General features: G+C 45.7%; 1 protein-coding gene across 3 annotated transcripts in view; it reads right to left on the bottom strand.

Moving 5' to 3' along the window:
* GRIK5 (glutamate ionotropic receptor kainate type subunit 5) overlaps positions 1 to 24,636 on the bottom strand; it is a 68,960-nt gene that overhangs the window by 13,245 nt on the left and 31,079 nt on the right. For all 3 annotated transcript variants that reach the window (XM_039352169.1, XM_039352171.1, XM_039352170.1), the window contains exons 5-13: positions 23,679 to 23,844; positions 21,109 to 21,287; positions 19,552 to 19,605; positions 13,766 to 13,927; positions 11,966 to 12,118; positions 9,819 to 9,923; positions 7,940 to 8,047; positions 4,027 to 4,230; positions 1,629 to 1,742 (exon numbers count right to left, since the gene is read on the bottom strand). In XM_039352169.1, coding sequence (XP_039208103.1) covers positions 1,629 to 1,742; positions 4,027 to 4,230; positions 7,940 to 8,047; positions 9,819 to 9,923; positions 11,966 to 12,118; positions 13,766 to 13,927; positions 19,552 to 19,605; positions 21,109 to 21,287; positions 23,679 to 23,844 — 1,245 coding nt within the window. The remainder of the gene's footprint in view (positions 1 to 1,628; positions 1,743 to 4,026; positions 4,231 to 7,939; positions 8,048 to 9,818; positions 9,924 to 11,965; positions 12,119 to 13,765; positions 13,928 to 19,551; positions 19,606 to 21,108; positions 21,288 to 23,678; positions 23,845 to 24,636) is intronic.

The raw sequence follows: 24,636 nt of genomic DNA, 5'->3' as shown, positions 1-24,636 counted from the left end.
AAAAAAAAAAAAGGATTAGAAGTACACTAAAGTATTTCTGAATTTCCTAATAACAAGCATAGTTCCAAAGAGTGAATTGCATTAAATTAGTTTTTCCACAAACTTATCAACTTCTAGATGCGTGGATATGTCTCGCTCTCTGTGTCTGTGTCTGTATACCTCCAAATCATTCTTGACCCCTGTCAACTAAATAAGACAAGTCCTGTTTTGAGATTTGTTTTGGAAATGACTTGCAATTGCTTTCTTCCGCTGGCCCAAACTCACCCGGTTAACTTGGTGTCCAAGGCAGGACTAGAACTCCCCGCTGCAATGATTTTCTACTCCAGCGTCCTTAGTCCCTGCACCAAATTGGTTCTCTATGGGTGGACTTAAGTTTCAGAATTCCAGGCCTGACTGGGGAATTCTAGGAGTTGAGGTCCATACAGTTGGAAGACTCCAAGTTGAGGGACTTCCCACCTTAAATATAGCATTATGTTTAATACAGTGGTTCTCAACCTGTGGGTCGGGACCCCATTTGGGGTCAAACGACCATTTCACGGGGGTCGCCAAACAACGCAGTCCGCCATTTTTTCCCCTTTTCCTTAGCTGTGCTACTCCCTTTTATTCTATTGGCTTTTGAAAGCCAATAGAATAGACTCTCTTGAATAGAGTCTAATTCTATTGGATTTCAAAAGCCAATAGGAATTGTCCAGGCTGTCTCTGCCCTGCTGAGCCCGCCAAAAGTCCCATTCTGCAAACGGTGCTGCACCAGTTGAGTAGTCCTCGACTTACGACCAGTTGAGTAATCCTCGACTTACGACCGGGTGGGGGTCGCGGCGTTAAAAAGGTTGAGAACCACTGGTTTAATAGGTGCCATTTTGTCGCCACGTTTTGACTCAATGGAACTGACGTTAAGGCAGGGGTGTCAAACTCAATTTCATTGAGGGCCGCATCAGCATTGCGGTTGCCCTCAGGGGCTGGGTAGGTGTGGCCAGAATGGGTGCGGCCTACTGGGTGGGTGTGGATGGAGTGGGTGTGGCCTACTGGGTGGACATGGTCAGCTCTACATCGTTCGTGTCAAGGGTGCCTGTGGGGGCCTGGGCAGGAGTGGGACAGATCTGAGGGTTTCTGGCAGAAGGGGGTGGGACCGGGGCAAGTGCCAAAGCATGGTCCATTGGAGGAGCCTCACTGCCTGCTGAAACCTCTCCCCTGGAGCCAATCAAGCCAGATATGTGAAGTAGGCGAGGGCCATTTGCTGGCCACTTCCAGGCGATGGTGCATTTCTTCATTCCTCACAAAGGGTGACACCTCTCCATCATGCACCAGGGGGCTAGTTCCTCGCTGTTTCCAGATGGCCTTGTGGAGCTAAGACTGAATGTGTTTCAGCATAGATGGCCACCACAAAATTGTACATTGGCTCCTGGCTGGCCTGGGCCAGGGCCAAGGCAGTGGGGGCCATTCCCTCACTGTTTCCAGGATGGCTTCGCGGGCCACATGAAGCCACTTTGCGGGCCGCATCAGGCCCCCAGGCCTTGTGTTTGACATGTCTGCATTAAGGCGTGGAGTGAGTGATCCCCACAGCGCTCTTCCCGGTCGTCAGATAATCCCCCACTCTTCTTCCCCCCACTTGAAGGCGGAGTTGTACTTACCAGGTGTACACGGTACAAGATGCTGATTCCCAAGGTCATGAATGGCTTGGAGAAGTCAATGACCTTCTCCCGTTCGGCTGTGATGGTGAAGGCAGCCACCGCCAGATCGGCTTTCTGAAGGACAAAGCACAGGAAATGTTAATTGCCTCACAAGACACAGAGACGGTCTACATTAGTGGTTCTCAACCTTTTTAATGCCGCGACCCCCAACCGGTCGTAAGTTGAAGACTACTCAACCGGTCGTAAGTCGAGGACTACTCAACTGGTGCAGCACCGTTTGCAGAATGGGACTTTTGGCGGGCTCAGCAGGGCAGAGACAGCCTGGACAATTCCTATTTGCTTTTGAAAGCCAATAGAATTAGGCTCTATTCAAGAGAGTCTATTCTATTGGCTTTCAAAAGCCAATAGAATAAAAGGGAGTAGCACAGCTAAGGAAAAGGGGGGGAAAAATGGCGGACTGCGTTGTTTGGCGACCCCCGTGAAATGGTCGTTCGACCCCAAATGGGGTCCCGACCCACAGGTTGAGAACCACTGGTCTACATTTTCATTGGCTGGCTGGAACCCAAGCAAAGATGATAGGTAGTCCTCGATTTACGACAGTTCATTTAGTGACCATCCAAAGTTGCAACAGCCCTGAAAAAAACTGACTTACGACTTAGTTTTTCAGACTGACAACCGTTGCATCGTCCTCAGGGTCACGTGATCAAAATTCAGAGGCTTGGCAACTGACTCGTAGTTATGACGGCTGCAGTGTCTCGGGGGGGTCATGTGATCCCCTTTTGTGACCTCCCGGACTAACAAAATCAATGGGGAAGCTGGACTTACTTAACAACTCGCGTTACTAACTTAACAATGGCAGGGATTCACTTAACAATGGTGGCAAGAAAGGTCGAGAAATGGGACAAAGTCACTTAACAACTGCTTCACTTAGCAGCAGAAATGTTGGGCTCAACTGTGGTCGTAAATCGAGGACTGCCTGTATTCTTCAAAGGGATCGGGGGTCAATCGTGATGGACGACGTTTTTGCTGGAATCCACCATTTTGTGCTGTAAATGGACGTTTATGTCAAAAAAAAGGCCCCATAGTGAACAGTGGGCGCTTAACGACTGAGGCACTCACTTTACGATGCCATGTTTGCTTAATGACCATTTCAAAAAAAAAAAGGTCCTAAAATCAGGCATGTGATGACCTGCTTTAACAACCATGACTTAGAACTGGAATTGCAGTCGTAAGTCAAGAACTATCCATATCAATTAATACAGGTAGTCCTCAAATTATGACGACAATTAAGTCCAAAGTTTCTGTTGCTAAGCGAGACATTGGTTAAGCAAGTTTTCCCCCATTTTTATGACCTTTCTACCACAGTTCTTAAGTGAACCACTGCTATTGTTAAGTTAGTAACACGGTTATAAAGTGGTTTCCCCATTGACTTTTCTTGTCAGAAGGTTGTAAAAGAGGATCCTTGACCCCAGGACAACCGTCATAAATATGAATCAGTTGCCAAGCCTCTTGAATTTCGATCACGTGACCCTTGGGATTGCTGCAACAGTTGTAAGTGTGATAAACAGTCCTAAGTCGCTTTTTACAGTTGAGGTTTATCTGTAATTTGATTATTTTAACTGCACTGATCTGAAGCACCAGATCTTGCCTGCAGAAATCTCAAAAACCACTAGAAAAGTGACAGAGAGATGCAGTATATATATATATGTGTGTGTGTGTGTGTGTGTGTGTGTGTGTGTGTGTGTGTGTGTGTGTATGTATATATATCTTTGCTGCTTTCTTGTAGTTATCCAAATGAGTCCAGATCTGGTTCGCCTACTACTGAGTAATAGTGAGTCATTTTACAGACAGCCTTTCGGTGCAGGCTAAATGCACCCACAAACAAATGTTCAACCCATTCAGATCCTCGAAGCAGAGATGCCGTTTTTGTTACTCTCTTTTGTGGTAAGAGAAAAAGCAAAAAGCAAGCCGGCATCAGCTCTGCCAGAAGAAGCATCACGGAGAAAATATCCTAGCCAAGGTTGCTAGCAAATAGCTTTCTACCTACAGGGAGCTGTTATCAGATCTGTTTGCTTATTTATCGTTTTTCTGCTGCTGCACGAAGCTGACGTTTGTGAGGGATAGGGGGGGAAAGCACCATTAAGCCCACATTTTTCTGAAAAGACCAGAATTGAATAGCCATGCAGAACGGATAGATCCACTTAACTGCTGATGCACCAAAGTGGCATGCATTGATCTCCCCCATCCTTCATCCTTAGGAACCAGTAAGATTCTGGTTTCTAAAAGCAACCTGCTTTCCACATACAATGTTACAGTTAAGGACTATCTGGTTAGTGGAAATTTTTGTAGGGGAAAAAAACGAGGCTGGGGGTGAGTGGGCTTTTCCTAACAGCCCTACCCTGTTGATGAGTTCTCCCACCATGCCAGTCCAAGATCCATTAGGTTCAGGCGCCCCATAAAGTCCATCTTCCACCAGTTTGATCTGGAAACGGAACTTAAGGATGTCGGCAAGCTCGTGAAGCATGTCCACGCAGAAACCTTCGTACTGGGCGGCACCAGACAGTTCCTGGAAGTTTGCCCGACGCATCACGTATGGGTTTTCCTGTTAAGAATGAAACCCAGGATATATTATGAGGTAGCATGCACTGGCTGGGGAATTCTGGGAGTTGAAGTCCACAAGTCTTAAAGAGACCTTTGAGCTAGTAGATAACAGGCAACTGTCCTCAAGATCTTACATATTTTTGACAGGAGAACCTCAAACCCAAATCAACTTCCAGCTCAATATCCCAATAAAAGTCCAGGATTATTTTTTGTTTCTGAAAAGCTGTTTATTGAATAGATGACCTGGTTAAGGCGAGGTAAAACTAACTCTAAAGTCCCAAGGCATCAGACCATAGCATATAACAGTGGTGGCGAACCTATGGCACACGTGCCAGAGGCGGCACTTGGAGCCCTCTCTGTGGGCACACATGCCATTGCCCCAGCCTCGTCTCCCCCCATGCCCCCCTCCTTATCAGCAGCCCCCCTGGAGAAGAGTCGCCCCCGAGCGTGGCCCACGCGGAGCAGCACAGCCAAGGACATGGCAGCCAGGCAGCGTAGACAAGACTCTGCCCTCACGCCCCATCGCGTACAGTTGATGCTGCGGGATGCGGGCAGAGGGTGTGGCCGTCATGGCACTTCTGGGCTGCCTGGACGATCTGCGGCAGGTCCTGGAGGCGGTGAGTGGCCCTGCGGGCAGGTGTGGGGGGGGGCAAGGTAGGAGGTGGAGCAAGGGCAGGGCTAGTTTTTGGGCACTCGGTCTCTAAAAGGCTCGCCATCACTGGCATATAACAATGACTTTCTCAGCCAACCCGCCCCAGATGTCTATATAGCTCATGTAAACATCTTCTCTTTGTTATAGGAATCGTCTGTTATCTCCTTCACACCTGCTAGAACAGTGGTTCTCAACCTTTCTAATGCCGTGACCCCATAATACAGTTCCCCATGTTGTGGTGACCCCCAAGTGGGTGTGGCCACCAATAAGAGGGAGTAGGATAGCTAGGGAAAAGGGAAAAAATGGTGGACAGCGTGGTTTGGCGACCCCCGTGAAATGGTCGTTCGACCCCAAATGGGGTCCCGACCCACAGGTTGAGAACCACTGTGCTAGAATGTCCTTGAAAGGTTTCCATACTGCAGACTCTCTGCAAGCTTCCGTAGAACTGGAGAGGTTTCGTTTAACTAACCCATTCAAAAGCAACACCTCCCCCCTCCCTCACTCTAAATGGCAAAATGAACACAGAGAGGCACCCAGCTTCCCAATTTTCCCTCTTGACACATACATACAGTAATATTCCTCCTTCTTCCTATTTTTCCCCACAAAAACAACCCGTTGAGGTGGTTGGGTTGAGAGTAGGTGACTGGCCCAAAGTCACCCAGTTGGCTTTCATGGATAAGGCGACACTAGAACTCAGAGCCTGCTGCTGATTGGCCCAAAGTCCCCCAGCCACCTTTCATGTCTAAGGCAGGACTAGAGTTCACTATCTCCTGGTTTATAGCCCAGCACCTTAATCATTAGGCCAGGGGTAGGCAACCTTGGCTCTTTTATGACTCGTGGACTTCAACTCCCAGAATTCCTGAGCCAGCCATGCTGAGGGGAAAGGGAGAGGTTTCCATGCTGAGCCATGCTGGCTCAAGAATTCTGGGAGTTGAAGTCCACAAGTCATAAAAGAGCCAAGTTTGAAGACCCCTGGTTTAAATATTTAAATATTTTTCCTCACAGTCACGTGATCAAAATTCAGGCATTTGGGCAGGGGCAGGCAACCTCAGCTCTTTTATGATTCGTGGACTACAACTCCCAGAATTCCTGAGCCAGCCATGCTGAGGGGAAAGGGAGAGGTTTCTAATCTGAGCCATGCTGACTCAGGAATTCTAGGAGTTGAAGTCCACCAGTTATAAAAGAGCCAAGGTTGCCTACCCCTGGTCTAGACTTAGTGTTTCTCATCCTTGGCCACTTGACGATGGGAGGACTTCAACTCCCAGAATTCCTGAGCCAGCCATGCTGAGGGGAAAGGGAGAGGTTTCCAAGCTGAGCCATGCTGGCTCAGGAATTCTGGGAGTTGAAGTCCACCAGTTATAAAAGAGCCAAGGTTGCCTACCCTTGCACTAGGCCAAACTGATTCTCTGAAGCTATCTAATGAGAAGAGTTGCAGCAGACAGTGGATAGGGTTGCTATTCCTTTTTCCCAGGCCTACCCTCTTTCTCTTTCTCTATTTCTCTCTTTCCCTTCCCATTCATCAGCCTACTAGAGGAAGGAGCCATGTTCCCCCCCCCATAAATCTCTCCTGACCATTTACACAGCACTTCTGAATTAGTTCAAGAGCGCCTGATTCTCTGTCTCTATTCTGTCCTCAATATTCTGATGAATGTTTTAGAGGAATCGGCCGCACCCCTCCACATCATAACAACCCAACAATCTGCGCCTTTTGTTTCCCTGTGCCCATTCCTATGCAGAAGGACCCGCGCCTCTTTTGTGCATGAAAATCACAGTCACAATCACAGCTCTTCACTAATTTGCTTGATTCTTTTTTTTCCCCTCCTCAACTGAAGCATGTTTGTCATCAGTCCATTGTTGGGAAGCGCACGCCAGACATTAATTATTGTTTGCCCATCACAACCACCATCCCATTTTTAACCTAAGATGAGCCGGAAGAGTTTGACCGTTTCAAGCAGCAGTTTCAACTATTTCTTTGGAAGTGAAGAACTACTGCAAACTATTTGGAGGAATGAAGTATGTCACGATGTAAAAAAGATGTTGAGACTCTAGAGCAGTGGTTCTCAACCTGTGAGTCAGGACCCCATTTGGGGTCGAATGACCATTTCACGGTGGTCACCAAACAACACAGTCCGCCATTTTTTTCCCCCTTTTCCTTAGCTGTGCTACTCCCTTTTATTCTATTGGCTTTTGAAAGCCAATACAATAGATTCTCTTGAATAGAGTCTAATTCTATTGGCTTTCAAAAGCCAATAGGAATTGTCCAGGCTGTCTCTGCCCTGCTGAGCCCGCCAAAAGTCCCATTCTGCAAACGGTTCTGCACCAGTTGAGTAGTCCTTGACTTACGACCGGTTGAGTAGTCCTCGACTTACAACCGGTTGGGGGATCGCGGCATTAAAAAGGTTGAGAACCACTGCTCTAGGAAGAGTGCCGAGAAGAGCAACAAAGATGTTTAGGGGGCTGGAGGCGAAAACATAAACGAAGAACGGTTGCATGAATTGGGTATATCTAGTTTAATGAAAAGAAGGACCAGGGGTGACAGGATAGCAGCGTTCCAATATCTCAGGGGTTGCCATAAAGAAGAGGGGATCAATCTATTTTCCAAAGCAGGAGAGGAAGCAACAGATGGAAATTAATCAAGGAGAGAACTAAAAGAGAACAGACCATTTTTTTGCTGTGGGAGCCTCACTTTTCCACATGAAGAGTTAAACAAGCTAAAACTCTCTTGTGTTTACATCTCCAGGGGCTCAGTTATCTTTCGCATCCATGGCTGACTTTCACCGAGTCATCTACACCAGGGGTCCCCAACCCCCAGTCTGTGGACCAGTACTGGGCCGCAGCATGCCAGCAACCGGTCCACACAAACAAGCAAAGTCCCATCCGTGGGATGCAGGCAGCACACAAAAACACGCATCTTCCGGTCCGCAGAAAAACCTCTCTCCAAGGAACTGGTCCCTGGTGCCCAAAAGGTTGGGGAGCTTTGATCTACACAGCTATTTAAACCCTGCTTTTAAAAAGATGGAGAAATGTCACTAAAGAGTAAAGCAAGGAAGGCACTTACCAAGATGGTGGTGACCACCAGGGTCTTGTTGGCAAGGCTCTCTGAGGCATTGATATCCAACGTTGTGGCATTCATTGCAAGCGTTTTGTTCGAGTACCACACCCCAATCTGTCGAGACAGAAGCCAGGGTTATAGGTTCTTGCTAGATTTATCCTGCATACAGATAGTCTTGGACTTATGACCACAATCAAACCCAACATTGACTCTGACCCCGTTTTACAACCTTTCTTGCCATAGCTGTGGTCAGAAAGTGAATCACAGCAGTTAAGTATGTAACCCAGTTGCTAAATGAATCTAGCTTCTCCATTGACTTGGCTTGTCAGACGGTCACAAAAGGGGATCACGTGATCCCCAGGGACGCTGCAACCGTCATAAATCTGAGTCAGTTGCCAAGCCTCCGAATTTTGATCACCTGACCCTGGGGATGCTGCAACAGTCGTTAAGTATGAAAAATGATCACTGTCAGATCCCTAAATCCTTATTGTCTCCCTTTCATATATATATTCTTGTGCTTTGCTTTGGGGCCTGCCATTTAACTGGGGGGGGGAGGATATGTGCTTTCACTTGGGGTGACTTTCGCTTTCTGCTTTCTTCTTCCACCTCTATCCACTTGAGAAAGGAATGTGTCTCCCTTATCGGGGAGACGGTTACAGAGAAACGAAAGCTGGAGAAGACCTTGAGATGTTGAGACTCTAGAAAGAGTACAGAGAAGAGCAACAAAGATAATCAGGAGACTGGAGGCTAAAACATATAAGGAACAGTTGCTGGAATTGGGTATGTCTAGTTTAACAAAGAGAAGGATGAGGGGGGACATGATAGCAGTGTTCCAATATCTCAGGGGCTGCCCCAAAGAAGAGGGAGCCAAGCTATTCTCCAAGGCGCCTGAAGGCAGGATGAGAAGCAACGGATGGAAACTGATCAAGGAGAGAAGCAACCTAGAACTAAGGAGAAACTTCCTGACAGTTAGAACCATTGGAGCATTCACCGCTTCTGGAGGCAGGTTGTTAACCAATGGAACAACCTGCCTCCAGAAGCGGTGAATGCTCCAACACTGGAAGTTTTTAAGAAGAGACTGGACAGCCAATGGTATAGAGCAGTGATTCTCAACCTTTCTAATGCCGTGACCCCATAATACAGTTTCCCATGTTGTGGTGACCCCTAAGTGGGTGTGGCCACCAATAAGAGGGAGTAGGAAAAAGGAAAAAATGGTGGACAGCATGGTTTGGCGACCCCCGTGAAATGGTCATTCGACCCCAAATGGGGTCCCGACCCATAGGTTGAGAACCACTGGTATAGAGTCTCCTGCCTGAGCAGGGGATTGGACTAGATGACTTCCAAGGTCCCTTCCAACAACTACTACTACTACTACTACTACTACCAAGGTCCCTTCCAACAACTACTACTACTACTTATTATTATTATTATTGATCATCGCACAGTCAGCCAGATGTTTTTATTATTATTATTATTATTATTATTATTATTATTATTATTATTATTATTATGCGCGCCAACTGTGCCAGTTACCTGCTCATTGTGCCACCTGTGGATCGGCTGGATTACAAATGGACATTATGACTTTGGTGGGAGGAGGACTACTGCTAGCTTAACTACACTGTTTGCACGGGTTTTTCCCCAGATCTCGCCTTGACTTCCTTACTGTCACCGACCCCTAATAAAAGCTTCCTTTTGAGACAATGCCTGTTTCAAGAGTTTTGCTTTCTTGGGTAGTTAGCTGAGATGGTCCCTTACAATCACTTTGGTTAGTGCCGTTGTGACTTTAAACAGTCACAAAACAAATGGTTCTTAAGTCGAGGGCCACCTGTGATCTCCTTTGCAAAAACAAGAGCGCCCTAAGCTCAAGCTCTAATCGTCTTACCTCCCGGTGTCCGTGTCGACTTTTTTCCAGAATTCTCAGGGTATAATTAGTTCTTTGACCCTTGCTGTTGAATTCCACGTGTCCCGTCAGCCCGTCATACTCTACCTAGCCAGGGATGGAGAGACAGAGGAATGGGGTGCAAATCGAAGAAGACAGAGAGAAGAACACAGGAGAATGGGAGTGAGGCAGGGCCCAAACTGGTTCACAAGTTATAATTAGCTTGAGAAGGAAGAACTCCGGATCCTTTCATCTCCCAAATAAGGAAAGGGACTATCCCGTGTCCTAGGTAGGCAACCTTAGCTCTTTATGACTTGTGGACTTCAACTCCCAGGATTCCTGAGCCAGCCATGCTGAGGGGAAAGGGAGAGGTTTCCATGTTGAGCCATGCTGGCTCAGGAATTCTGGGAGTTGAAGTCCACGAGTCATAAAAGAGCCAAGGTTGCCTACCCCTGTCCTACCTCAGTGTTCTCCAGACATGGGCACTTTCAGACTTGTGGACTTCAACTCCCAGAATTCCTGAGCCAGCCATGCTGAAGGGAAAGGGAGAGGTTTCCATGTTGAGCCATGCTGGCTCAGGAATTCTGGGAGTTGAAGTCCACGAGTCATGAGGGGGCCATAGTTCCCCCATGCTGGCTCAGGAATTCTGGGAGTTGAAGTCCACGAGTCATGAAGGGGCCATAGTTCCCCCATGCTGGCTCAGGAATTCTGGGAGTTGAAGTCCACCCATCTCCAGTGGCCAAGGTTGAGAAATACAGGCCTAGCCCTAGGGGTAGGCATCCTTGGCTCTTTTGTGACTCATGGACTTCAACTCCCAGAATTCCTGAGCCAGCCATGCTGAGGGGAAAGGGAGAGGTTTCCAAGCTGAGCCATGCTGGCTCAGGAATTCTGGGAGTTGAAGTCCACGAGTCATAAAAGAGCCAAGGTTGCCTACCCCTGTCCTACCTCAGTGTTCTCCAGACATGGGCACTTTCAGACTTGTGGACTTCAACTCCCAGAATTCCTGAGCCAGCCATGCTGAAGGGAAAGGGAGAGGTTTCCATGTTGAGCCATGCTGGCTCAGGAATTCTGGGAGTTGAAGTCCACGAGTCATGAGGGGGCCATAGTTCCCCCATGCTGGCTCAGGAATTCTGGGAGTTGAAGTCCACGAGTCATGAGGGGGCCATAGTTCCCCCATGCTGGCTCAGGAATTCTGGGAGTTGAAGTCCACCCATCTCCAGTGGCCAAGGTTGAGAAATACAGGCCTAGCCCTAGGGGTAGGCATCCTTGGCTCTTTTGTGACTCATGGACTTCAATTCCCAGAATTCATGAGCCAGCCATGCTGAGGGGAAAGGGAGAGGTTTCCAAGCTGAGCCATGCTGGCTCAGGAATTCTGGGAGTTGAAGTCCACGAGTCATAAAAGAGCCAAGGTTGCCTACCCCTGTCCTACCTCAGTGTTCTCCAGACATGGGCACTTTCAGACTTGTGGACTTCAACTCCCAGAATTCCTCAGCCAGTCTACAAGTCTTCAAATGCCCACGTTCGGAGACCACTGACCTAGGACATGGGATAATCTGGCTGGCTGAGGAATTCTGGGAGTCGAAGTCCACAAGTCTTAAAGTGGCCATTTCCTAGCCAGTGATCTAGGAAATGTGACCTAGGAAATTCTCTGAGGAATGGGTGGTTGAAGATTTCTGGGAGATGAAGTCCACAAGTCTTAAAGTGGTCAAGTTTGGAGACCCCTGTCCTAAATTGTGCCACAGAAATGTGGTAATAAAATAGCCTTAGAGGGTTTTTTTTTCCCCCTTGCCAATACAACTGTATGGTCGCGTTTGGACAATATAGTTAACACAATCGGCAGCTAGATTCACCCAAAATGCTAAATTTGGATAGTTTTATCTCTGGTGATCGAATTGTGCACATCCACTCCGTTGAATAAATTTGCCATTCATTGTTGCAAGGGCAGAAAAGTCAGTGGCCAGATGTCTCTTAAGGGGACCTCCGAGCAATTGGCGTATTTGCTCCAGCTGAGAACATCTGACCTTTGTTTGGGCAAATCGAACAAGACAGCCATCAACGCTTACACAATCATGTCACATATTTCCATGGTTTGTTTTGCTTTTTCAAAAAGGGAGGAGGGAACTGTCGTTCTAGGAGCAGCAGGGTCTCACCATGCGCAGATAGTTCATCAAACTGGTTCCATGTTGCCAGATGTTAGCTGATGTGCAAGCCAGGGGCTTAACCCCAATCTCCTGGCTACGGTTCAATTCCCGCACGGCACTCACAACCACATGTACTGCGTCAAACATGAGGGCTGCTGATAACTGGAGGGGAACAAAAATAATTTGGCTGTTGCTAATTATGGCATTCGGCAGAGGGAGGGGCACAGACAGGGGCACTTCCTTGCTACCCTGTTCTTCCAAAGCTATTCTTGCTTTGACTACCACACTAAAACATCTGTGCAGCTGCAGAGGTGGGTTGGGTGAGTCAGATAGTAAGCGTGGATGTGCTCCACCAGGATGAAGTCAACCTGATCTTGAACAATTTCTCGAAGGCAACAGTGGAGGAGTGTTTATCCTGAAGCTCAGCTGAACAGAAATAATTTTAGTTGGAAGTAGTTAGGAATCTAGGCAGTTAAGCATCTATGCCTTCCTGGTTGACTTCAGCTGTGTTCTTCAACCCAACATCCTTTATTCCTCAACCCAATACTCCATCCTTCCTCAAGCCAACATCATTGTTCCTCAACTCAATAATCTATCTTTTCTCAACCCAACAATCCATTCTTCCTCAACCCAACATCCTTCCTTCAGATGTGCTGAGGAGAACTGAAGACCGTTGAAAAGACATAGATTCCTAACTACATAGATTCCTAACTTCACCTTTCTTCAACCCAACATTCTTCAGATGTTAAAACGGCCAGACATATTTCCAACTCAGAATTTCAGCCAATGTCAAAAATGAACACCCATCAAAGATATCTGAAAAGCATAAGGTGGGGAAGTCTCTTTCAATGAACAGCCGTGCAAATAAACCTTGCTTATTTACAATGTCATATTAATTTCCATCTTCAAGACAGCAGTCATTGTTTTAGCAGTTAAGAAGACTTTGCTTGTCTTTCTCTTCCCCTTAACGAGCTACAAATTATGACATATGATGGGCTGAGCAAAGCTAACTCTAACTTCGGATCAAGGCAAGTCAGAGACAACTTTTTTACAGGCTTTTTAATTGCTTGCCAAGTTTATTTAATAATATCAGAGGCTCGGTTGATTTCCATATAGGAAGAAATTGAAAACAGAGTTAGGGAAGGTTGAGGCTAAAGATCCTATTGTCCTTTCTGTAGAATTGAGGTTAGGCTCCCAAACAGACATTCCGAAAAGTGGGTTCTTGTTACCAGCAAATGACAATCGTTGACAAACCCATCACAGATCTGCAGACATTCCTTTCTAAAGCTTCTGAAGGTCATAATTCTCCAAAGAGAAGGATGATGGATATTCATTTACCCTCTCCAATCATGCCAAATATGTAGGAGTTTCCAAACTTGGCAACTTTTAAGACTTGTGGACTTCAACTCACAGAATTCCTCAACTGGTTGTTGAAGATAAGGAAGCTGAAGTCCACAAGTCTTAAAGTTGCCAAGTTGGAGACCCTCGATGTAGAGCAGGGATCCTCAAACTTGGCCACTTTAAGACTTGTGGACTTCAACTCCCAGGATTCCCCAGCCAGCCCTGCTGGCTGGGGAATTCTGGGAGCTGAAGTCCACAAATCTTAAAGTGGCCAAGTCTGAGGACCCCTGATGTAGAGGAACCCCAAAAGGTTATGATGACTGTCTGGTTGCTATTCTGTCGCGCCCTTTGTAAGAAGAGGTGCACCGTCTTTTCAAATCCCGCGGTCCTTATTTAGCTAGAAAATCTTTCCCACTCATGCACACGTATTGTCCTCTCTCCTTCCCCATGCTGGATTGTCACACTTACTGCCGGTCCTGGGTAAAGATTGAGTTCACAGTTCTCCCGCCATGACATGTTGAGGCTGCGGACAAATTCCAGGTAGAAAGGGTGGCTGGTGTTGAACATGGAGAAGCCCAGGACGTTGGAATGTTCATCCACGATTCCATCCAAGTGCAAGATTGGAAAGTCCTGGAAGGATTGTGAAAGTGTTAGTGGGTCCTTTCTCTTTAACATACATTCGAAAAGTCAACGGAGATCAGCCTGGAAAAATGCTATAAAAGAGGGAGACTTCAAAGGAATAGGAAAGAGAAACATGGAAGATGATGATAATAATAATAATAGTAGTAGTAGTAGTAGTAGTAGTAGTAAAGTTGGAAGGGACTTTGGAGGTCATCTAGTCCATCCCCCTGCTCAGGCAGGAAACCCTATACCATTTCGGACAAATGGCTGTCCAGTCTCTTCTTAAAAACTTCCAGTGTTGGAGCATTCACCGTTTCTGGAGGCAGGTTGTTCCACTGGTTAATTGTTCTAACTGTCAGAAAGATTCTCCTTAGTTCTAGGTTGCTTCTCTCCTCGGTTAGTTTCCACCCGTTGCTTCTTGTCCTGCCTTCAGGCACTTTGGAAAATAGCTTGACTCCCTCTTCTTTGGGGCAGCCCCTGAGATACTGGAACACTGCTATCATGTTCTCCCCTCGTCCTTCTCTTCATTGAACTAGACATACCCAATTCCAGCAGCCGTTCCTTATATGCTTTAGCCTCCAGTCCCTAATCATCTTTGTTGCTCTTCTCTGTACTCTTTCTAGAGTCTCAACATCTTTTTTACAGCGCGGTGACCAAAACTGGATGCAATATTTCAAATGTGGTCTTACCAAGGCATTGTAAAGTGGTATTAACACTTCATGTGATCTTGATTCTATCCCTCTGTTAATGCAGCCTAGCACTGAGTTGGCCTTTTTGGCAGCTGCAGCACACTGCTGGCTCATATTTAGGTGATTGTCCACTAGGACTCCGAGGTCCCTCTCACAGTTACTACTATTGAGCAAGGTACCCCCTATACTATATCTGTGCATTTGGTTTTTCTTGCCTAAATGTAGAAACTTGCTTTTTTCACCACTGAATTTCATTTTGTTAGACAGTGCCCAGTGTTCAAGTCTGTCCAGATCTTTCTGTATCTTAAGACTATCTTCTGGAGTGTTGGCTATTCCTGCCAGCTTGATGTTGTCTGCAAATTTGATGAGTTCCCCATCTATCCCCTCGTCCAAATCGTTGATAAAGATGTTGAAGAGCACTGGGCCTAGAACAGAGCCCTGGGGCACCCCACTACCCACTTCCCTCCATGTAGTTGCAGTTCCATTGAGGTCCAATTGCTGAGTACGGCTGGTCAGCCAGCTACGGATCCATCTGGTGGTGATGCTGTCTATCTCTAGATGACCTAGAGATCGGCGCTAAGATGCCATTACATGTAATCCTCGACTTAAACTCTTTGTTTAGAGACTGTTAAAAAAAAGTGAACACTGAAAAACATGGATTACGACTAGTCCTCACACATATGAGGACCACCGTTCCATGATCAAAATTCAGCTGCTTGGCAACTGCTATGTATGCACAACGGTTGCAGGATCCCAGGGTCATGTGATTGCCATTTGTGATCATCCCAGCTGACCTCTGAAAAGCAAAGTCAACGTGGGAAGCCAGATTCGCTTAATGCCTGCATGATTCACTTAACAACTATGGCAAAGAAGATTGTATGAACAGAACAGAACAGAAATTCTGATCCCAACGTAGCGGTATGTTTATTTCACAATCCCTGATTCGTTGGGATCGCTCCAGGAAGGAAGGAAGGAAGGAAGGATCACAAAGGCAAAATGATTGTAAAACAATCAAGCCAATAAAGCATCTGGCATCCCTCCAGGGTGAGAAGGCGATAAATTGCCTAAAATAAAGATAAATCAGTGTCCCCCCCTTACCTGAAAAACACATCCATCAGTGGCTAAGAAATTTGGTGAAGATGTAATCAGAACAAATGGAAGACTCTGATTTTATATTACCTCAATGGCATCCCGTCTTGATATCAAATTAAACTCATCTATGATTTATCACCTGGCAAGTGGAAGTGTCTCAGACCGACACATCCTGACCACATAGGCATTCGGGGGAATATAGGAACATTACTATAGGAACCATTCTACAAAACAGATGTTGAGAGTTTGGGAAAAAAATCAAAGAAGAGCAACTAAGATGACCAAAGGCCTGGAGACTAAAACATACAAAGAATGGCTGCGGGACTTGGGTTTGGCTAGTCCAGGGGTAGGCAACCTTGGCTCTTTTATGACTCGTGGACTTCAACTCCCAGAATTCCTGAGCCAGCATGGCTCAGCTTGGAAACCTCTCCCTTTCCCCTCAGCATGGCTGGCTCAGGAATTCTCGAAGTTGAAGTCCTTGAGTCATAAAAGAGCCAAGGTTGCCTACCCCTGGTCTAGGCCTGTATTTCTCAACCTTGGCTCTTTTATGACTCGTGGACTTCAACTCCCAGAATTCCTGAGCCAGCCGTGCTGAGGGGAAAGGGAGAGGTTTCCAAGCTGAGCCATGCTGGCTCAGGAATTCTGGGAGTTGAAGTCCACGAGTCATAAAAGAGCCAAGTTTGAAGACGCCTGGTTTAAATATTTAAATATTTTTCCTCACAGCCACGTGATCAAAATTCAGGCATTTGGGCAGGGGCAGGTAACCTTGGCCCCTTCATGACTTGTGGACTTCAACTCCCAGAATTCCTGAGCCAGCCATGTTGAGGGGAAAGGGAGAGGATGCTGGCTCAGGAATTCTGAGAGTTGAAGTCCACGAGTCATAAAAGAGCCCAGGTTGCCTACCCCTGGCCTAGTCTAAAGAAAAGAAGAAACAAGGGAGACACGATAGTAGTGTTCCGGTATTTGAGGGGCTGCCCAAAGGAGAGAGGGTCATGTTATATATATAAATGACATGCTTTCTCCAGACTTAAGGAGATATAAAACCCAAGATCCATTCCTTAAGTATGGGAGTAATTAAATTAGATATATATTTTATTTAACTGCAATTGGATTTAAATATAAGCCTAAGTTAAATCAGGCATAGCTTCTGTCACCCTCCCACACGTTTCTTCAACCTGCCCACCCATCTTTCTGGAGGGTGGGTGCCCCATCAGCGTAATAATCATTGTTGAACTGCCACGATGGGTCATATTTGCTGCCTGTTAATTTAATCCACACGAGGATGATGTCATCATAAAGCATTTGGAGGGATTAAAGCCTGACATCTCGGCGGCATCATTTTTAGCTTTGGCCCTCAAAGAGAAGCAGAGGGTCCAATCTGCTATAAAGACACTGCAAGGAAGGGACAGCGTGGTTTATTAATCTGTAACACTCATCCACTCATCAAAAAGCATTAACTGTCTTTCCGAACATAATATTAATCCAGTGTTTCTCAATCGTGACAACTTGATGATGTGTGGACTTCAACTCCCAGAATCCACACATCTTCAAGTTGTCAAGATTGAGAAACACATGGTAGACACATACATAAAGAGAGAGAGAGAGAGACATAAATTAATGCAACTGTATATAGTCATAAATGTAATTGAATTCTATTAACAGGCTATTGCTATCTTTTGATACAGATTTAAAAAGCCAAATCTCTACCCCTGAAATGTAACACATATGAGATAAATCTAAAAGATTACTTGGTCGTATTTTGGTTTTCAGGGGTTTTTTTTTAAGCTGACTTTGGAAAAGGCGCACAAATCTGAGATATCCAGGGGAGAAAAAGAATAAATACAGACTAGATAGATAGATAGATAGGTAGGTAGGTAGGTAGGTAGGTAGGTAGGTAGGTAGGTAGGTAGGTATAGAGAGAGATATATAATAGATATATAAATATAGATATAGATATAAATATAGATATAGATATATAAAAGGAATTTACATTTCTCTGTTTTGCTGATTAGATTGGAAATTAGGTTTTATTTAAATAAATTAGAGTTATTTAAGCAGTACAGCATCCCTCCTACACTGCATCTGTGTTTTGACCACACATTATAATTCAGGCTGGTTGTTCCAGTCTGCTTAACAGCCTTAGCTGCAAGCCGCCCGGAGCGTATACATTCTCCTCTGACACACTGCCCTGAAGCAATGAGTCTTGGAAACCTTTTAGAGTTGTCGTTTTGCAATGCTAAGTAGAGTCGCACAGCCCTTCAGATGCAATTCCCAAAGATGCTTAGGAACACACTGGGCACAAACAGAGCATCAGTCTGCAACTCCTTAAAGCAGCTGTGTCTTTTCCTGGGAAGAGTCTAGAAAAAGAGGCAGCTGCTTTAAGGAGTTGCTCGAAGGTACAACCTATATACTCTTGAAATTTAATATGGGCAACGCACTCTCTTAATATTGAGGAAGCAGTGAAAAATAAGCATCAATCAAGAATTTTTTTTTAAGAGACCCTACCCCATAGGAAGCAATCTGATATTGAAGTTTGAAGAGGGAAGACGTACTGCTATAGCTACCTAGCTTTTTTTTTTTTTTTTTACATTAAGCCAGTGTTAGCGTAAATCTTGGTAGCTTTAAGACGTGCAGACTACAGCTCCAGAATTCCCCAGCCAGCATACAGAATTTTGATATCTTAAAGTTGCCGTGATTGAGAAATTCTGCTCCAGATGGATTGGGGTAACAATTCCCAGCATTCTGGTTTGTTCATTGGACTGGCCAGGAATTGTGGGAGCTGTCACCTAAGTCAGTGTTTCTCAACCTTTAGCATCTTAAAGTTGCAGGCTGGCTGGGGAATTCTGGGAGTTGAAGTCCACATGTCTTAAAGCTGCCACGGTTGAGAAGCTTTGAACTAAGCAATGGAAGCTTTGCTAAACTATGGCAATTCTTAGCCACAGAATGAAAAAGGGCTGTTGTTGAACCTGGAATCAGGGCTAGTCTTAGCCAAATGTAAGAATCAGGGCTTTTTTCTCATAGAACGCCCAGAACGGAGTTCCAGCACCTTTTTTGGATGGATCCTTGTAGGGTAGGCAAAGTGGGCTTTATGATGTGTGTGAGTTCCGGCACCTTTTTTTTTTTTTTTTTGTTAGAAAAAAAGCAATGGTAAGAATAGTGTACTTAATAATGAGACCAAACCAGCCAGGACTCTTCTGCATAGAAACCATGAATCCTAGCTCTTTTGAGGAGTCAAAAATGTGATCATTATAGGATTGTATACCTATATACAATATAGATTTGCTATGGCAAATCTAGACAGCATGCTAAAAAGCAGAGACATCACCCTGCCAACAAAAGTGCGTATAGTCCAGGCCATGGTTTTCCCAGTTGCAATGTATGGCTGTGAAAGTTGGACCATAAGAAAGGCTGAGCGCCAAAGAATGGAGGCCTTTGAACTGTGGTGCTGGAGAAGACTCCTGCGAGTCCCTTGGACTGCAAGACAATCCAACTGGTCAGTCCTAGAAGAGATCAACCCCGACTGCTCTTTAGAAGGCCAGATCCTGAAGTGGAAACTCAAATACTTTGGCCACCTAATGAGAAGGAAGGACTCCCTGGAGAAGGGCCTGATGCTGGGAAAGATGGAGGGCAATAGAAGAAGGGGACGACAGAGAATGAGATGGCTGGATGGAGTCACTGAAGCAGGAGGCGTGAGCTTCAATGGACTCCAGAAGATGGTAGAGGACAGGAAGACCTGGAGGAACGTTGTCCATGGGGTCGCGATGGGTCGGACACGACTTCGCAGTTAACAACAACAACAAATACCCACAATAGAGATTCTGTTCACAAGCTCCGCTTGGTCAAGATACTAACCATGGTTGTCAGGATGTATTTGTAGAAGGCAGATGTCATCCCCAACTCTGAAGCCTGGAGAAAAAGGCAATGCGCCAGAATTAACAACGAGAACATCTCCATTGCTTGACAACATGCTAGGCTTTCTGAGGACACCAGAAAATGTGCTGAGAAATTTGATATGAATGATTAGTGGGTTCTAAAACCAGCCAGATCACAAACTGCTGGACTGGTGTGTCCTGACTTACACTCCGTTCCAGCTGTTTTAAACATAGCCAGGTGAATAAGAGTTTTATGCCCTTCAGGTGAATCTCAAATAGGTATAAAAATATTGAAACTTTGGTCCTACTAAGGTTTATACCAGGTGTGTCCAACCTGCGGCCCATGGGCCACATGCAATCCTGAAGAACTAATAATATAATAAAAATATTTAAAAATTTAGGAAGTGTGTTATCTATATGAGCCGAGGTGGCGCAGCAGTTAGAGTGCAGTACTGCAGACCACTTTAGCTGACTGTGTTCAGCAGATCAGCGGTTCAAATCTCACCGGCTCAAGGTTGACTCAGCCTTCCATCCTTCCGGGGTAGGTAAAATGAGGACCCAGATTGTTGGGGGCCATGTAAATATATATATACATTGCTTACTGGTGTACACCGCTTAGAGAGTGCTTGCACTTAAAGCGGTATATAAGTCTCATAAATAAATAAATAAATAAATAAATAAATAAATATACATTAACTATATTATATATTTTATATGCAGCCCAAGACAATTCCTCTTCACTCAGTGCAACCCAGGCAAGGCTGTAGACTTCAACTCCCAGAATTCCTGAGCCAGGGATTCTGGGAATTGAAGACCACCGGTCATAAAGGGGCCATAATTGCCCACCCCTGGTCTAGGGGTTAAGACAGTCGGCTAGAAACCAGGAGACTGTGAATTCTAGTCCTGCCTTAAGCATGAAAACTGGCTGGGTGACTTTGGCTCTATCACCTGGAAACTGTGAGTTCTAGTCCCGCCTTAGGAATGAGAGCCGCCTGGATGACTTTGGGCCAATTACCAGGAGACTGTGAATTCTAGTGCTGCCTTAAGCATGAAAAAAAAAACCCAGCTGGGTGATTTAGGGCCAGTCCCTCTATCTCTCTCAGTCCAACCCACCTCGTAGGATTGTTGTGGGGAAAATAGGTGGAGAAAAGAGAATTAGGTAAGTTTGACACCTTGAGTTAGTTATGAGGTAATGACCGTAAGATCGAAATCAACTAAATAAATATTCCAAGGGGGCTTCACAATCGCCCAATAACTTGGGGAGAAACAAGGAGAGATCTTCACCCATTCTTAATCAAGGTACGCAATTAGCCTTTGGGTTCATTATGACTTCCCAAAGGTACACAAAGCATGGTCAGGAGCCATGTCACCTTCCCAGGAGAGAGTCCTCGTAACACCAGGCACGTAATGCTGAGAGACTCAAGATCCATCGAATAGAACATTCCAGTGTAAATTAAGTTGCTTACTCCGCCCTTGATGGCCAAACTCCAAAACTTTTGTGTTCCTGCCCCAGTTCGGCCCTGGCATCCTCTCTCACCTTCTTCAGGATGAGGTAAGAGATGGAAGCATTGGCGTCGATAATAATGGTGGAGATTTTGTCGTCTCGGATCTCCTTCAGCAGCGGCGTGGGATCGTTGGTGTCATCCAACATCCGGATCGAAAGAGTTTCCTTGGAGATCAGGAACTGTCGCACTAATTCCTCCAGTCTCAATAGGCCTGATTGGCAAAAAAAAAAAGGAGGTTACGCCAACCTTGCCTACAAGCTAGACTTCAGCCTTGTGGTCTGGCTTCAAGGCTTGCCCACTTGACCCTGAGCACGTTCAGTCAGAACGTGAAAGCTTCTGCCACCAAAATAAACATTATTAGTAATAGTAATAGTAATAAAGTTGGAAGGGACCTTGGAGGTCATCTAGTCCAACCCCCTGCTCAGGCAGGAAACCCTACACCATTTCGGACAAATGGCTGTCCAGTCTCTTCTTAAAAACTTCCAGTGTTGGAGCATTTACTGCTTCTGGAGGCAGGCTGTTCCACTGATTAATTGTTCTCACTGTCAGGAAGTTTCTCCTTAGTTCTAGGTTGCTTCTCTCCTTGATTAGTTTCCACCCGTTGCTTCTTGTCCTGCCTTCAGGTGCTTCGGAAAATAGCTTAATTCCCTTTTCTTTATGGCAGCCCCTGAGATATTGGAACACTGCTATCCTGTCCCCCCTTGTCCTTCTCTTCGTTAAACTAGACATACCCAATTCTAGCAACCGTTCCTTATATGTTTTAGCCTCCAGTCCCCTAATCATCTTTGTTGCTCTTCTCTGTACTCTTTCTAGCGTCTCAACAATATCTCTTGAGTTTGTTCACTGAATCAAAGCTCTTTGACTTCTGCTTTTCGGAAGACTGTGAAGATCAAAACACGATGATGGCTTGATCTTCACAAGAGGGTTTCCTGGTGGCCCGTCTGCCCAACATCAACACTGAGGCAAGCAACATTGCTCTTTGAATCTACTCACCCCAGACGACCAGACGCAATACTAAATTGATTTTTGCATTTAACATGTCTGCTTTTTTTTTTCCTTCCCCCAAATCCAAAATTACAGCTACAGGGAGGTGTTGATAATTATCAGCAACCCAGCAGGCTGATTGGAGGGGTGCAATTTTCACTACTGCAGCCCTGAATAAAATTGCTCCAATTTTATCTGAAGGACTGGTATTATTAACACTATTCTCTCACTCTCCTGCCTGCTATAATTTTAATAGACATAATCTCTGCTCACCCCTACATCAGCAGCCATTGCTATTTGCACATTCTTAAAAAGTGGCTTGTTAATTTAGTTGCTTTGATTCTGAATGCAGATTTAACTACCTGTATCTCAAGCAGGTACTCTTCAGATTACAATTCCCATCAATCACAGAGGCCAAATTGGCTGGGGGTGCTAGCAACCATGACTGACTGACAGCTTTCCCTGTCTTATGCTAAGCCAAAACACAAAGGAAAAAGAGGATCTCATACAGTTAGCTTTCTGGGAACATACAAGCACTCCCATACTTAAAATCACTCCACATGAAAAGTCCCAAATCTGCATGCTTGTCTCAAATGAAGCTGAGGTGGTGCAGCAGTTAGAGTGCAGTACTGCAGGCCACTTTAGCTGACTGTGTTCAGCAGGTTCAAATCTCACCGGCTCAAGGTTGACTCAGCCTTCCATCCTTCCGAGGTAGGTAAAATGAGGACCCAGATTGTTAGGGGCAATGTAAATATATACATACATTGCTTACTGGTGTACACCGCTTAGAGAGTGCTTGCACTTAAAGCGGTATATAAGTCTCATAAATAAATAAATAAATGTACTCTCTGCTTTCTTCCTCTACCCTCCCTGCAATTTTTCCTCTACTGCCAGTACTGACTATATCCCAGTGATGGCGAACCTTTTAGAGTCCAAGTGTCCAAACTGCAACCCAAAACCCACTTATGCATCGTCGGGTGCCGGGTGGGTGTGGCCCATTGGGTGGGCGTGGCTGCAGTGATAATGGCAGACTGGGTGGGACTAAAAAGTTCAATCAATCAATTCCAACTTTGCGAGATCTTTTTTTTTCCCCGTGAGAAGTTAAAATTGACTGATTGATTGATTGAATCTTTTTTTTTTGCACATGGTGGCGGAGGCCTAAAGCGAAAAGGTTTTATAAAACCCAGCTGAAGGCCTAGGATCGGGGCAATAGCGCGCGTGCCCACAGAGAGGGCTCTGAGTGCTGCCTCTGGCAGCCATGCCATAGGTTCGCCACCACTGCTAGATCCAGTAGGCAGCAGAATCAGATTTTGTGCTAGCTTTGGGAAATAGACTATCCTTGTACTTGATCAGATGTTTTGTTTTCAGACCTCACGGGCTAGCCGAGATTATTCTGTCCACACCATGTGAAAGTAGGAGCTTCCTCCACCCACTGTGCAATACAGCCACTCATTGGAGTTTTTGGCAAGATTCTGTCAAAAGGACATGATGTTCAGGCAGATGTAAATCCTGGCTCCCTGGCTCCCATAAACCAAAGGTACATGGAGAACACTTCCCACCCCGTGCCAAGCACCCCCAAATCCTGTTCCTTGCCAAACAGCACAATTGTCTTCCTTACATTCAGCCTTGGCACAAATGAGGCTCGCTGAGGGATAGTTGAAGGACTTCAGAATGCAAGACACCGCCAGGCTGACATCCTCGTTGCTGGGGTAGAGGCTGACCGAAGCAAAGCGCAGGTATTGCAATTTGGGCGTTTCCTCAGGACCCACCTTAACATGGGGTATCTAGAGGGCAGAAGGAAGGACAGTAAGGCTTGACAATAAGGCTGCTCTCCTTGGGTGACTACAAAACCAGGGCAGGCAAGAACGCTTCAGCAGGTCAAAATTCTACAGAACTAAACCTGCCTAACGGTAACGATATGCAGTCCTCAACTGATCATGATTCTCTTTAGCGACCATTCAAAGTTGCAACAGGACTGGAAAAAGTGACGGGCGACAGGTCACGTGATCCAAATTCGAGCCCTTGGCAATTAGCACATATATATATTGACCACGGATGCAGCTTTCCCAGAGTTATTTGATTGCCATTTTGTGACCTTCCAAGCCGGATTCCGACATGCGAAGTCCACAGGAGAAGGCAGATTCACTTAATAGCCGCACGAGTCACTCAACAACTGTAATGTTTCGCTTAGCGACCGTGGCAAAAAAAAAGTGGCAAAATTGAGCGTGAATCGTTTGAACAACCATTTTGTTTAGCAACAGAAATTCGGTCCCAATTGTGGCCCAAAGTCCAGATTACCTGTACTGTATTTAAAAAATTCTTTCTAGTCCTGCAGCGGTTTTTAAAGCTGTGAGCAAAATTACGCAGTCATGAGGTCTAGAAACATCCATGCCATTTTCCAAAGAAAGGGAGGGAGGAAACTAGCATACTGGAGTTCTAAAAGCAGGAATTGGACGATCCAAGCCATTCCACTGCCTAAATCAGGGGTAGGCAACCTTGGCTCTTTTATGACTGGTGGACTTCAACTCCCAGAATTCCTGAGCCAGCCACGCTGAGGGGAAAGGGACAGGTTTCCA

This window comes from Crotalus tigris, unplaced genomic scaffold, assembly GCF_016545835.1.
Source record: "Crotalus tigris isolate CLP2741 ecotype Arizona unplaced genomic scaffold, ASM1654583v1 scf7180000018413.2111637, whole genome shotgun sequence".
Taxonomy (NCBI): domain Eukaryota; kingdom Metazoa; phylum Chordata; class Lepidosauria; order Squamata; family Viperidae; genus Crotalus; species Crotalus tigris.
This window is presented reverse-complemented; position numbering and strand designations above follow the sequence as displayed.